General features: G+C 34.8%; 1 protein-coding gene across 1 annotated transcript in view; it reads left to right on the forward strand.

The window, feature by feature from the left end:
• Positions 1 to 14,739, forward strand: part of LOC133519355 (uncharacterized) — a 207,741-nt gene extending 193,002 nt beyond the window's left edge. The window contains exons 7-10 of the mRNA XM_061853397.1: positions 1,018 to 1,262; positions 7,762 to 7,846; positions 11,165 to 11,401; positions 12,724 to 14,739. Coding sequence (XP_061709381.1) covers positions 1,018 to 1,262; positions 7,762 to 7,846; positions 11,165 to 11,401; positions 12,724 to 12,839 — 683 coding nt within the window. The 3' untranslated portion in view covers positions 12,840 to 14,739. The remainder of the gene's footprint in view (positions 1 to 1,017; positions 1,263 to 7,761; positions 7,847 to 11,164; positions 11,402 to 12,723) is intronic.

Raw genomic sequence — 14,739 nt, forward strand, 5'->3', positions numbered from 1 at the left:
CAAATCGAAGTCGTGATCTGTTGACGTTTCGCTTATAGCAAGTGTCATTAAAAATCATATTTGTTAATCGTTTTGACATATCAATAGACCCGCCCTTAAACCATCGACAATCTGACATTAAGGTGTCAAAAGACAATGACCCAGAATAATGAAACTCAACCTTTAGCTAATAACTACACGGGCATCCTGACTAAAGGTATGACCCGACGTGTACTTAGTATGAGCGTATGTCGTTTTATACTTGGAGTGTGTAGGTTGCTTGTCGTGAAGCGGCGTGATTGCCATCCGATGTATCGTCACGAGAATTCACTTCGGTTGTTGCAAGCGTTTACGAATTATACCGAATGCTTATTGGGTTTGGTAATACTGTGAGCACTTTGAGTGGTTCTAAACGTGAACGTTTAGGCTATGTGTGTTTAGGTGTTAGAGCTTAAATTCTGTGGAGCGATAAGACTTGGTTCGTTTTGTTTCTTAAGTAGAGAATAGTGAAGAAACTTTTGCCATGATTTAAAGGTGGCTAAATTCAGTAGGTGTTTACTTGTGTAAAACATATTTTTCTTATAAACAGGTGTGATCTAAACCTATTAACCTTGGAAAGTTAACAAGAACTGCTTATACGATAACTATTCAGAAACGCAAAATTGTCCTAGTGTAGAAAACTTAATTCAAACAGTGAAACTGACAATTTAACTGATACTGAATCTTTTTTTATATAATGATAATTACAGGTCCAGTGACGTTTAAATAATTACACTTTGGTATACGTTGTTAATAGATTAAACTTATTAATTAATTCTTACTTACTTATTATATAACAGTCAGTTGCATCGACCATAATTGCAGCACTAAAGTATGGAATTTTCCATATAATAAATTTAGCCAACGTTTTGATTATGACAGATGGTTTAGTGCAACCGACTTTCTATTCTACGGAAACATGAAAATTTATAACCTTCACGTAGTTTCTCTGAATAACATTCTTGTGGAACCTCTTCTTACACATTTTTTTCTTTCCAGTACAACGTCCCATGGACATCAAGAACCGTCCGCGCATCCCGATTCCCGACGAGGACCCCTACAGCATCGCCAGTTCCAACGCCAACTCCGGGTCTTCAGGGAGCTCAGGCTACGGGCTGAACGGTCACGGCGTGGTAGCCGCCACCAGAGAACAGCTGATGATGCAGATGGGACAGAGGAGGGGGGACAAACCCCCGAAACTGCCGCCTAGGGAGAATGGATATGGGCCTGCTGATATTCCCAAGGTCAGTTGGTTTCATACACAAACGAATATCTATATATGTTAGACTTTAGTGTCCAGTTGACGCTTGAAAATTATTGGTACGATCCAGGTTCGAAACCGCAGCCTCCGGTTTGAAAGTCACCTATTATAGTCTGGTGACTTTGACTAACTTTACTAAATATTTAATGCTATGAACCAGTCTATCGCGATACAATCTCATTATTTTCAACCGGATTTGAGGTAAAAATAAGGAAATTATATCGTAGCAGTCTGTTCATAGTATTAAATTTAATATGTGTACAAAACGCGAGAGTTTAAAGTGGACTTTAAGCAACAAACGCGAGACTTTACCAAAATTCGTACCCAGGACCGCAAGTTTCATATAAAAGTTAGGATTTTCGTTTGAAAGTTCATTCTACTTCATAACCTAGATCTTAGAATGCAGTTTTATATCGCTTTAAATTGTTGTACAAATAATTTTCTGATCACTTAAAACGGATGTTACCTTTTCTGGCTACTTGAACCGGCTAGCCTTACAAACCAATTTTAAACCCATTAATATTACTTACAGAAATGGCAAAATGGTGCTAAATTGAAAGGCTAAAAAACCCATCGTGATTTAAACTCATCACATTCGTATTGCGGTTGCCTTTAGATAATGCACTTGGAATAAAGAAAATAATTTATTATCAAGTGAAAATTGCTTACGAATGTGCTTCGTAATCATATGGCGGGTGGTTAGGCTTTGTTTCTCGTTTGGTTGCAGCCGAAGTGTGATTGCATTGAAGAGTCGGGATACGATGGTTGGACTTTTGTCGTCTATCGTGTCGTGTCACTCTCACACTTAGTTGTTAGAATGTGATGGTCTCGATGATAAAGGAAAGAACGAGCATCATAATTTAAAAACCATAACAGTAAATTTATCATTGTGCTATCCGAAAACTTTAGAAAATTACGAAAAAGCTTATTTTACATAGGTACAAGATAATTGATGATAGAGTAAATAAAAAAAATAAGTAACTCTAAAATTAAATTAAATTGAACGGTAATTAAAAACAAGGCTTAAAAAAATTGTCACATCGTTTCACTACTATTATTATTAAAAACTGAAATCCGGCCTTCACCACTGGAGGGCTTCGTCACGTTTTTTTAATAATATGACATCTAAATCTGACTACCTACCTACTTAAAAAACACAAATTATTTGTTTTACAAGGGGGCAAAGTTGTTGTTTAACCGCTCGTGCTAATATTGATACCCGAGCAAGCGAAAGATTCCAAAATTTAACCACGAGCGTAGCGAGTGATTCCAGAAGTGGAATCTTGAGCGTTGCGAGGGTTTCAAGGCACGAGGGTTAAACAAACTTTGCCTCCAAATGAAACTTAACATTTTTCACCACACTAACGCGAGGAAAACAATAACTATGAAATACCAAAACAAAACAAACCAAATCAAATCCAAATGAACGTAATTAAATATTTATCATCCAAAATCATCATTTAAAAGTCAATTCTACCAGCTAACATAAGGAAACGATTCAAAATTTGCATCTGATTACTTTACCCCACATGTGGATAAAACGCAACTTTCTCATTCGTTTTTGAACAATCAAAAGAGCCTTTACCAGTTGGTGTAGTGAAAAATAATTTGTATTTTCCCAAAGTTGTGTACTAGTATAATTATTCAAGAAACGCTTATATGGGTAAGAACTCTTAGGTCAGTACTAAAAATGGTATATGTGGGGGAGTCCATGCTTCAAACGGGTTTTTTTTTGCTAGTATTGTGAGTCACAATTTGTGACTTGAATACATACTTTAATTACGCAATCGTCAATCGTGATACTTTACATTATTATCAAGTTTCTATGCCATATCGTACAAGAATAGTACGGGTAAGTAATAAAATACCGCACATGAATTCAAATTTGATGCAATTTTTTGCTTATTCGTATATTGCTGACAGCTCTTAGCAAAGACATAAAAGGAACCCCGTACAATGCTTTTAGCGAGAGTTTATAAAAAATAAGTACTGTACAATGATTTCGTTGAATAAAAAACTACTTAATTTGCAAAAATCATACCTAAAGCTCGAACAATAAATCCTCAGGAGCTTTTAAGCATGGTATGGGCAATTCTCATCCAACAAATGCATTAAAGTCCGATAAATCTGATGAATGCAAATCGAATACAAAAACGAGTCAACTGACGTGATTAATGATTGTTGAATAAAGAACCCAAGTCACAAAGATAGTGTGCATTGAAAGAATATAAAACACTCCGCAACAATCTCGGAAGAATTTCATCTTCCCATTCAAACTGAGTTTTTTTTTAATATACTACGTCGGCAAACAAGCATACGGCCCGCCTGATGGTAAGCAGTTTCCGTAGCCTATGTACGCCTGCAACTCCAGAGCAGAGCAGAGTTTCGTTCTCATATTAAAACTACGTGTTGGATCGTAATGAAACTTTGCACGTACAATGACATGAGGTATATCTATGCCTGTAATTAGTTTATAAGTAGCTCCAGCTTTTAAAACAAATAAAATAGAGCAAAAACAAGTACTGTACGAATAATTTAAATTCGCTGTATTTTTTTAACTATGAGATCTGAAGCTACATTGTAATTAGTTTTACAGGCATAGATATACCTTTTGAGAGCGTAACTACGTTTGTATGGAGACCCGAGCTTGCTGCGGATTCTTAAACAAAAAGTTTGCCTTAAATCAAATACCCATATAAGAATATTTAGTAGAGATTGTTTAGCGCTGAAAATGAGTGCGACTTTTAAATTAATGAAATGATTTTTTCGGTGCACGTATTATCAATTAATAAAATAATAATTTGTTCCTGAGTCATGGGTGTTTTCTATGTATTTATACATACATATTTATATATTATATATATCGTTGTCTAAGTACCCTCAACACAAGCCTTATTGAGCTTACTGTGGGACTTAGTCAATTTGTGTAATAATGTCCTATAATATTTATTTATTTATTTATAAATAGTTTTGATGAAAGAAAGAATCGAAAGGAAGATGTAAAGTTCCGTGAAAAATTACGACACTCAGTCCCTCAGCAATTATCATAATTTCAAAGATACAGTACAAAGTTTTAGTTACCTTATTTGCGGTTTTTGTTTACACCTTATTTAGAATTTCATTGTATACTCGACAAAAGTCAGGAGTAATAAAAGTTACGTGTATATACTTTACATACAAAATTCCTGGTCTCGTAATAAAAAGATAATGTAAAATACAAATCTTAGGGCAGAATTGTATCCCAATAAATTCTTTTGGATTATAAGAACATGTTAAACTACTTTTAGGGGACCTGTAATGACCATATTTTTGTAAATATTGAATTTAAAATATCTTTTGGCACACGTCACGTGACCAAACTCGAAACGTCATTGAAGATTCTGGTGACGTCACAACTCTCGGATTGACACTGTTGACAGTTAGGCGATAAACAACAAATGACAAATGTCAGTTTACAGTTCGTATCTTCTACGTGTGTATGTAGTTATGTGTCAAACCGTAAACTGTGACGTCACACAATTTTCAAAGAGCGTTATGGGCGCGAAAGAATCTCTCAAAATATATTTTGTTAATTTAACATATTTAAAGCCGTTTTTAGCATAAAAGTTGAATTTTAGGGCAACTTTTAGTTAATATAGAACGTAATACAAGCGTTTCGAAAAATTGGAAACAACCCTATTATCAGAGCCACAAACCAACAAACTACAATAGCAAACTCAAAAAACAAAGACCTATCAAGAATAGGTAATCTTAAAGTACTTTTAGATAGCAGTTGACTATATATTGTACAAAATCATATGGCATAGGCGCCGAACAATGATGCTATCGCATGTCGATTGGATGCAACTAATGTCCATATGGACGTCATATAAAAGGATTTTATCAAGGCAGGAAAGTTATGAACGCGCCCCGATATCAGTTTCTTTAGCTCATGGTTTTAAGAATAATAATATGGTGATTATTTTTGCAATCTACTATTTTAATTTGTTTTTTATTCAATTAATCTTTTGTGGGAAAGCGAGCCTGAAAAAAGTTTGTCAATATATATTTAGTGTCTATGTCTTCGTGCAGAACGCCTAGACTTGACTTTAAGAGATCCTACAACGGCTACAACTTAAACTAAACATGAAATACTAATTACTTGCACGCCAGCATTTGCTAATCAAATAAAGTAGTTTTCGAACGTTTCTACTATATATACTGTACCTACATTAAGTGTTTGTCCTTAGGTACTTGGTTAAATCATGTCATTACTTAGTTCAACATTACAACGTTTAACATAGTAAAAACGTCTTTGAAAATTCCTTAAACGATACCTACAAAAACGATTCGAAAATTGAAAAGCCCTTTTGATCACAAATCCGATATATTACCTTTAGTGATTTTACAGATAAATCAAATGATTCCATGACCGATGGTCACGACCAAATGACGATGCATGAAGACCCAGAGAAAGCTAAAGATGGGAAAAAACGGGAGGCAGTGAAGACTATTTGCTTGTCATGTTCGAGTTATTTCGACGAAGGATTAATTTTAGTTATGTCTCAATAAACGGGGATTTGGGACGTGAGAGACTGTAAATAGAAATTGGTGTCGGTAAAACATAATCACTTAACAGTGATGTTTGATCTTCTGAATTGAATTCCAAGCACGTGTTAATAACTTTTTCTGCGTTAGTTTAACAAGTTCTGTTAATAATATTGTTTATTTCAACAACAACAACTATTGCTGCCACTATTACATTTGTTTGTATTACTTCCCGGTATTTAAAAATCACAGCATAGATTAGCAAGAATCGCTTATTAGTTAAGTAAAGTTAGGACATACTGTCTCTTTCTTATGCTGGTATTATAACCCCAATAAGAGGAATGAGTGTAGTTTTTATTTATTCTAATTTTCATATTAAGTGTCATAATAATTTTACTGTTTTTTTTTAGTTTACTATTTAAATCAATGTTATGTCAATATTTAGAGTAGTAAATGTAGGTTTCACAGTGACTTAGGAATCAAGTTGTTTCAATATTTCTATTAACCGAATATCTACAATGTACATTGTACATATAATAATAATAAATATTATAGGACATTATTACACAAATTGACTAAGTCCCACGGTAAGCTCAATAAGGCTTGTGTTGAGGGTACTTAGACAACGGTATATATAATATATAAATATTTATAAATACTTAAATACATAGAAAACACCAATGACTCAGGAACAAATATCCATGCTCATCACACGAATAAATGCCCTTAATAGGATTTGAACCCGGGACCATCGGCTTCATAGGCAGGCTCACTACCCACTAGGCCAGAGCGGTCGTCAAATCAAAATTCGGGTTAAAATCATGTTACAATGTTTTAACGGCCATGTCATGTTCGCTTGAAATAATTTAGCGCTTGTGTCTAATATACACTCAACTGTTAAAAATATCTCCGCAATTCTCAAGCTATTTTCAGCTTCAAGGTAGTGGTAATAATAGGGCGTTTTGCAATTGTATCCAACGTGTCTGGATAATTGGTAATACACAATTATTCCGAGATATAATGCGGACCATTATGCCACGAGTTTACCTTTAGCCGGGTTAAAGTGGGACGTGACTTTAAAACTACTCAGAGTACTTATGAATTGGTAAATTAACACGACTTAAAAGTAAAATTTCTACACTAGATTTAATATAAACTAGTTAATAATCCAAACATAAATATTGACGTTAGATATTAAATAATGCGGACATTTATAGAATTTGTAAAAGAACAAATTACATACGTATGTATAAATGAGTACCCTATGTTCAAGAACCTTTATTATTTTTAAGGTGTATGAATAAATACGACTATAATACCAAGCAATTATTATTTGGAAGAAACGGTTTTGGACTATATTGTCTACATTTTAGCCGGTTGCACTTTAGCGGATAGCGGATAGATTTAAACCCAGTGTCGTTTTTTTTATGAGAGCGCGGCGGCACGTGATTGGTCAAATTCTTTATAGTTGCCCATACATAAAAAATACGCAATTATAGTTTGGTATACGAAATCTTAATTCAACCATTATAGTCGACGAGTAGAAAAATAGATTTATCTTGTGACAACGATTAAGAAATTCCAAGAGTCCGAAATACCGATACCTCTCCAATTAGCTGACCAAGGGCGGGTTTAAATCCAGCAAGCTGTACCCGCACCTTTTTCATTACTTACACAATCAAATTGTAGCACATTGTTGAATAAATACCTACACTTTGTACCTAAGGTGGACTACTTACCTACCTAACATTTATACCTATGAACTGCTGTACAAAGTAATGTAATAAACGAATTTGTATTTGTATTTTTTGAGTCGATCGAAATAATGTGTTGATGATTGGAGGAGGAAATATCAAAATCAATTCAAATTTATAGTTAAGTACTTAGTTATCAATTAGTTTTAGATTTTAAACTTATATAAGCAAATAATTAAGTATATAATTTTTTTTTTTCAGCCTGATTACGATGACTTAGAGGACGGCCGCCTGCCGCAGCTCGCGCGCGGCAAGTCCGACAAGGGGAAAGATAATAAAAAATACGGTAAGCAATAGTACATTACTATAGAGGCCGGGGCTTGGCCTGCAACCCACGTAGGATAGAGAAGAGATACGCGGCCGGCAACCCCGTTTCTCGCCGAGATATGTATAGTGCTTTTCTCAAACTTGCAATTAAAACAAAAAATTGTAGTCAATTTGTTTTGTGGCGACCTACTCGGCTCGCCACTCTACCAGCGGTGTACAACCTTACGCGCGTAAGTCCGCGCGCCTGCGCGATGCGCCACCGCCGTTGCTTAGCAACGAATATGCACAACAAATCACCGTATCAAGCTAATTGAAGCTAGTTGATGGTTGGATGCCAAGACGTTGTGTCACAATTTGACGTTAAAAAACAAAAGAAGGTGGCTTTACAGTCCTATGTGTGTAAGGCAGTATGAAATTCCTTTACATATCATCTTCACTCATCGCACCTGATATGTAGTATTTCCGGACCTGATTTGACGTAAGTCATGTCATCATTTCATAGCAAGTTTGAGAAAATTACATTACAAATTGATCAAATAAACACAAATCATTTCTCATAATCAGGGCCCGTACATGTTTTGCTGTTGACTTAAAATTACGTAATTTAACATACAGGGATTTTTTAAACAATACTAAAAAGTTTGATAATTATTCACGTGTAGAAAAATAAATATTTATTACGTAAAATACACTGAACTTACATAAATCAAAATATATTTTATAAATTAACAATCTATTATTTAGTTGAGTGACAATAAAATGCAAGACAGACGTTTCTGTGTACTGATTGGCAAGAATCTATATCAGTGAACTAAAGAGGTTTACAAAGGATTTATTATTAATGATTGATTGTTATAATTTTGGATTTTTTAAATGAAATAAATATTATTATCTTACCTTATTACGAAAAGACTAATTTGAATCATACTTAATCTATGTAGCGATCATTTTTCCGTCAACGGCATGATATGTACGATCCCTGCTCATAATGTTTATACCGCGGGTTTGACGGCAGGAATTTATTCTGACGATTAAATAGTGTGAGGACAAATAAAACTTACCTACTTTTTAAGTTGACATTGATAAAATTATGCACTAATTTTGTAATTTAAATATTAGTTATAATGTGATTTTAATGTTTATCAGAACAGATATTTATAGTTACCATAAAAATAAATAAAATAAAAGTTTTGCAAGTAGGTAATGAAATAGCTAGCTAAAAATGTTGAGTTCGAGAAGCAGTCGTATTTGTTATTGTGATTAAGATCCTAAAATATGTATGTACATGGACGTGAAATTAAAAACCTTGACGAAAATTACGTTTTCAGATATTTATGAACACCTCCGCCGCTCCGTTATATCTAACAATTATTATACCTCCATTTGTTTAATTAAAAAAGCGATAATTCCCACATTCGCGAGACGTGTTCCCAAGCTGATTGTGACGAGCACAATGGGTGTCGCAAACGCTGGCATTTGTATATCCTTGATATTTGCTCGGCATTTAATACTATAGGGTAGGTCCGCGACTGGCAGTGACTATGTATGGAAGCTATAGGTACTTACGGTAGGTCTTGGCGTAAAATTTGCCATGGTCTGACTTTATCCTTGTTCAGAAAAATCAACTATTTAAACTCTTTACAAAACTACGCAGAACAGATGCATTGTGTCTCTTTTAATTAAAAATAAAATATGTCGACATAACAGAATATCTTCGAAACAAACGACTATCAACCGCATTTTAGATTTCACAGATGTTAATGATTTTTAAGTATTTGTATAGTATATATATCCCACAACTTAGTTAATTTGTGTAAGAATGTCCCTGTAACATTAATTATGTATTTATTATTTTTTATAAGGTTACTGTTCCGTTGAAGTATACAGGAACGAATACCTAGGGACTTCGTGTACACTAAGAGAGGCAGTTAGCAACCTGGAAACTTTGCTAGGCTTCGTGGAGGAGCTGGCCGCGTAGCCAACGTTACAATCGTTAACGCTCCTTAGCGTAGCGTAGTCATTTCTCTCTATCACTCTTCCTTATTAGTGCGACTGTGACAGTTGCGTTTCGTTCACCACGGACGAACGATATGCACGTTGGCTACGCGGGCTGGGGTGGTTAGAGTAGCGCTACCTCGTTTCACGCAAAATAGGCACAATGGTTGTCGATTTACGGAAAATGCCCAGAAGCACTTAGGTCCTTGTTAGAGAATAGTTACGAAACAAGTGCGAAAATAGGAAATTCAAAACGAGTAGCGATAAATTAAATCGACACCTTGCGGATTACCTATTCGCACATGTATCGTACAACGTTTTACAGTACATATGGCCCTTTAAATGTTCGACACAGTAACGTAATATGCTAATTTTCGCACTAGTGCGGTAAAGTAGCACCATATGTACTGTAATACTACATTACGATACAAGTGCGAAAAATAGGAAATTCGAATCGAGTGGCGATAAATTAAAACACGACCGAAGGGAGTGTTTTAAATCGACACGAGTTGCGAATTACCTATTCGCACATGTATCGTACAACGTTTTACAGTACATATGGCCCTTTAAATGTTTGACACAGTAACGTAATATGCTAATTTGCGCACTAGTGCGGTAAAATAGCACCATATGTACTGTAAAAATAGTTACTAAATGTTTAATATTCACTGATACTTAGATAACAAGTTGCCATATAGCATAACCAGTGGTTATCAGTGTAAATTGTAGAATCAACATGTTTTGGAGAGCATTCAGGAAAATAAATTATAGACTAAGCGACGATCACTTTATATCGTATTGCATTAAATATAAAAAAGTGCTAGGCATTTTTTCAATACTCAACTCTTAAATATACTTTCTAAATAGGTATTTCAGTTTTTTGATCATACAAATACCGGTTGTTTCCTGTAACACGAGCAAATAATTAAACCATATATTGTACTCCTAAGACGATATAACTTTTGATTAACAACTTTTAAAAATTATGAAATATTTAGATTTTATCTTTTTCATACAAATTTAATATTATTTTCAATGTACGCTGACATCAGTGTGTTTGACGTTGCTTGTCACGCTTTAAACGTAACAAAATTCGCAATACATTGCGTCTTAGAATTAACTTCAATGTGTAATAAAAATTTAAACATAAGTTATTTTTAAAAGTTGCTGAACAAATGATGGTGAATTTGAGGAGTACAGCCTACAGTTTAATTTATTACTCCTGTTACAGGAAAAACCATATATATGGCTGTAAATGAAGTATGTTTAAAATGACCCAATCGTGTATTCGGACGTGTCAAATAAAAACAGATGCTCTTATAAACCGTTTCTTCCATTCCAGATGACCCGTACTACTGCGGTCTGCGCGCCCGCGTTCCGAACTTCGTAAAAACCAACGCGAAGCACATCCTCCCGGCCATGACCGAGCGCCTCACACTCAAAGACGCGCCCGTCCCAAGCAAGCGCTTCAGCGTTGCTCATCCGCACCCAGCCTTCCCGCCGCATATGGCCCCGTTCGCTCATGCCCCCATGCCACCCCAAGCTCTATGGCATGCCCGTTCATACGAAAGCGGAATCGGTGCGTACGGTCCAAGGAAAGAGAAACTCATGTACCAATTCTATCCCGACAGGGAGCGCCGGCTGCGACCACTCGTCATCCAACAACCCCGCTAGTGTACATAAAGACTAACCCGCACTTTGAAGGCTCTTCGCTCCAATCTTGGTATTTAAACGACATTTTTCTGTTGCTTAGCTTGACTTGCTTCAGAATGCGTTCTTGTTTCTGGGGCGTAGCTAAGTAGGCCAATTCGAACTGACATTGTGACACCAAAATGGTATCTGAATGATGTCAATTGCCAATGTGTCTCGCTCTGACATCGATTTAGATATAATTTCGATGTCACAATATAAGTTTGAATTGGCCTCAAGGGCCTGTTTATCATTGATTAGTGTTTAGTGCGAGTTCATACACTTGCCACTAAACGCAAGTAGCCAATGTATGAACTCGCTCTAAATACTAATCAATGTATAAACAGGCCCTTAGACAATATTTTATTGACAAATGCTAATCGGAAACATAAAAATGTATTGGAAAAATCACATGATAATTTCCATAGATTATTTAAGTTTAGATTAGCATTTGTATAAATGGTTGTTAGCTAGCTCCATTGGTCACTACAGCACCTTTCGTTTCTTTGTCTTGTCAGCACTTGGCACTTTTCAATGTTGTTTTTCTACTACGTTTCTGACCTTGTTCTTTTTTCAAAAACTTTTCCTTTGCTTTATTGAAATTCACTTGTCTTTATTGTACTTTTTCTTCACGTTACGTTCCGTTTCTTTACTCACATAATTGTATGTTTTTCTGTGTTACCTTTTGATAAAAACATAGTATGTTTATAAGTGCATACATTTTAGTAGTAGTGTATATTTTATTCTTTAGTTAGAAAACCCGTAGCGAATTAGCCTATGCCGCTTTACAATGCGAGCTTTGCATTCCTTTTTTTTTTTCAATTTTTCGATAGTTTGATTTTGATAATTATCCAAACCTTTTTGCCGTTTTTACTATTTTAATTGTGTGACACAAGTAGCATAGACACGAACGCACTGACTCTGACTTGGACACTTAGATGATGTGTAGTCGAAGCGACGGTTGCATTTTTACCTACCATACTAAACATACATTAGACATAACTCCTGTGAGACAATTACTTGATTTGTAAGACTTTTCGATTACTTTCAAGTCAAAATGGATGGAAATTTTTAGGTATCACATTCCTCGTCTTTAAAGTGGTGTGCCTGTGGAAAAGAAGGTGCCAAGATTAAAATTGGTAAAAATGCAACCGCCATCGGCACAGTCTAGCACGTAGCTAGCACTAAGACTAACGACCACAATCCTTTCAGATGGAGAGCATTATGACCCCTATGCGTTGTACGGTCGCCTGCCCATGCCTGGCCGCGGCTTCCCTCCCCCTCCGCCGGCGCACGCGCGTCACATGTTCATCGGAGAGTGGGACTAAAATGCACCTTAACCCAAACACAGTAGAGACATATTAGCTTGTATTTATAGTTTATGCGGCAAAATTGTGTTAAAACATTATTTAGCCGAATAAACTATAGCCACCTGAATGGTAGTCGATTATAATCTAACTGTAAGAAGTAGGTATTGTCACATTGATGTTGCTGAAGGACATGAGTGGCAAATATAAGTTTTTTTATATTTATTTTGTGAAATGCTTTATATCAATGTGACTGTATCTTTGATCTGGATCTAGATGAACGTTTTTGTAAATATTTACATTGTTGTAAATTTGTTTGTACAGTAGTGTAATCTGTATTTTATATTATTTTGTGTTCTGTTGCGTTTTTTGTTTGGACAAAAATGCGTCCTTGGCTTTAGTTATGTTTATATATTTTGAAATGTTTTAATCGATTTTATGTATTATCCATTTTGGAAATAAGATAGAATGTATCTAGAGTAATAGTTAACAAGTAGATGTTGACAGAATATTTTCTGATACATTTAACTTAAACTAGTTACTAAAATAATGTAACAAATCACTGCCACTTGATTTTACATTTCTACATATATTATCTTATGAAATGTTTTATATTTATTAATTAGGTGTCAATCCTAGTCAAAAACTGGGTTGGGAAAAATGAAAATAAACACAGGCGAAAGAAATGAACCATCGTATTTTTCAATATAATGACTAAACTATAGGGGCCTCAAAACCATATATTAATATGAAAAGTTTACCGTCAATCGAGGTTACAAACAATCTTATACGCAAGTGATAAATTATTTAATAAGACTATAAATGCATAACTTACGCTAAAAACCGAAAACTTTTTTTTCTAATTTTCTCTTGAAACCTGAAACTTTCCCCGCAAGTTGCAAAGTAACCCCGGTTTACAGTACCTACTATTTTGTTTAAATAATTTTATATTGACTTTTGTAAATACTACTCTTATTATATTTCTGTTAGCAATAATATTCCCTAAATATTATCTTAACACCCATATACGTTCTCCGGGTTTTCTTAAGTTTTCGCCAATACTCAATATAATCTTATATTAAATACCAACTTAGTTTTACGTATTGAATTACTCGATCGGTATAATTTATTGTAAGTTTTAAGCAGTGTATGGTCGGTTTTTAGAGCCACCCTACACTAGCATCTTTTGAGCATCGACGTCTAGTTAGCGCTATGGAAAATGGCGTCGCTGCGGAGTTGCGCCAACGTTACGTCGAGCAGCAGCCATAGAATTGAGTAGACGCCGACGCTTGGGAGATGCTAGTGTGCGGTGGCCTTTAGTTATGTTTTAAACTATTATTAGAAAGAAGAAAAAGAGCGTGTACCTAGACAATGTAAATCCTACTTTATGAAACATAATTTTAAATTGGTAGGTAAACATTATTGTGTTCAATGAAACGTAAAAATTGCAGTCAGCGCCTGGACTATATACTGACATCCAACAGAAGTTTCCATTATGATGTTGCCCTGGCGCTTAAAATTACTGTAGATTTAGTTTTCATAATTTTATATCAAATATTTTAATGATTTAAGTTAAAAACAGGCTTTGTACGTTTGGAATAAAAATCAATTTGTACATTGTATTTAGATTATATAGCTTTTTTAAACTGACAATTGTACATTGAAAATAAAAGTTGCAGGTGCTACTCTGGTTACCATTTCGTATCTTATGTATTATTGTAGATAATTAAATAAAGATACCCCTTTTGATATGTCACAAAAGACGAATGCATTTTTCCCGCATACGATAGATGGAAATGTTTAACAAACTCGAATTCTGTAGTATAATATCAACATCCGAATTATATATTGTAAATTGTTAAAGAGGGTGTTGGTTTGAGTAACCTACTTATGTATCGATAAATAAACAATTATTTTTAAA

The sequence above is a fragment of the Cydia pomonella genome, chromosome 6 (assembly GCF_033807575.1).
Source record: "Cydia pomonella isolate Wapato2018A chromosome 6, ilCydPomo1, whole genome shotgun sequence".
Classification (NCBI taxonomy): Eukaryota; Metazoa; Arthropoda; class Insecta; order Lepidoptera; family Tortricidae; genus Cydia; species Cydia pomonella.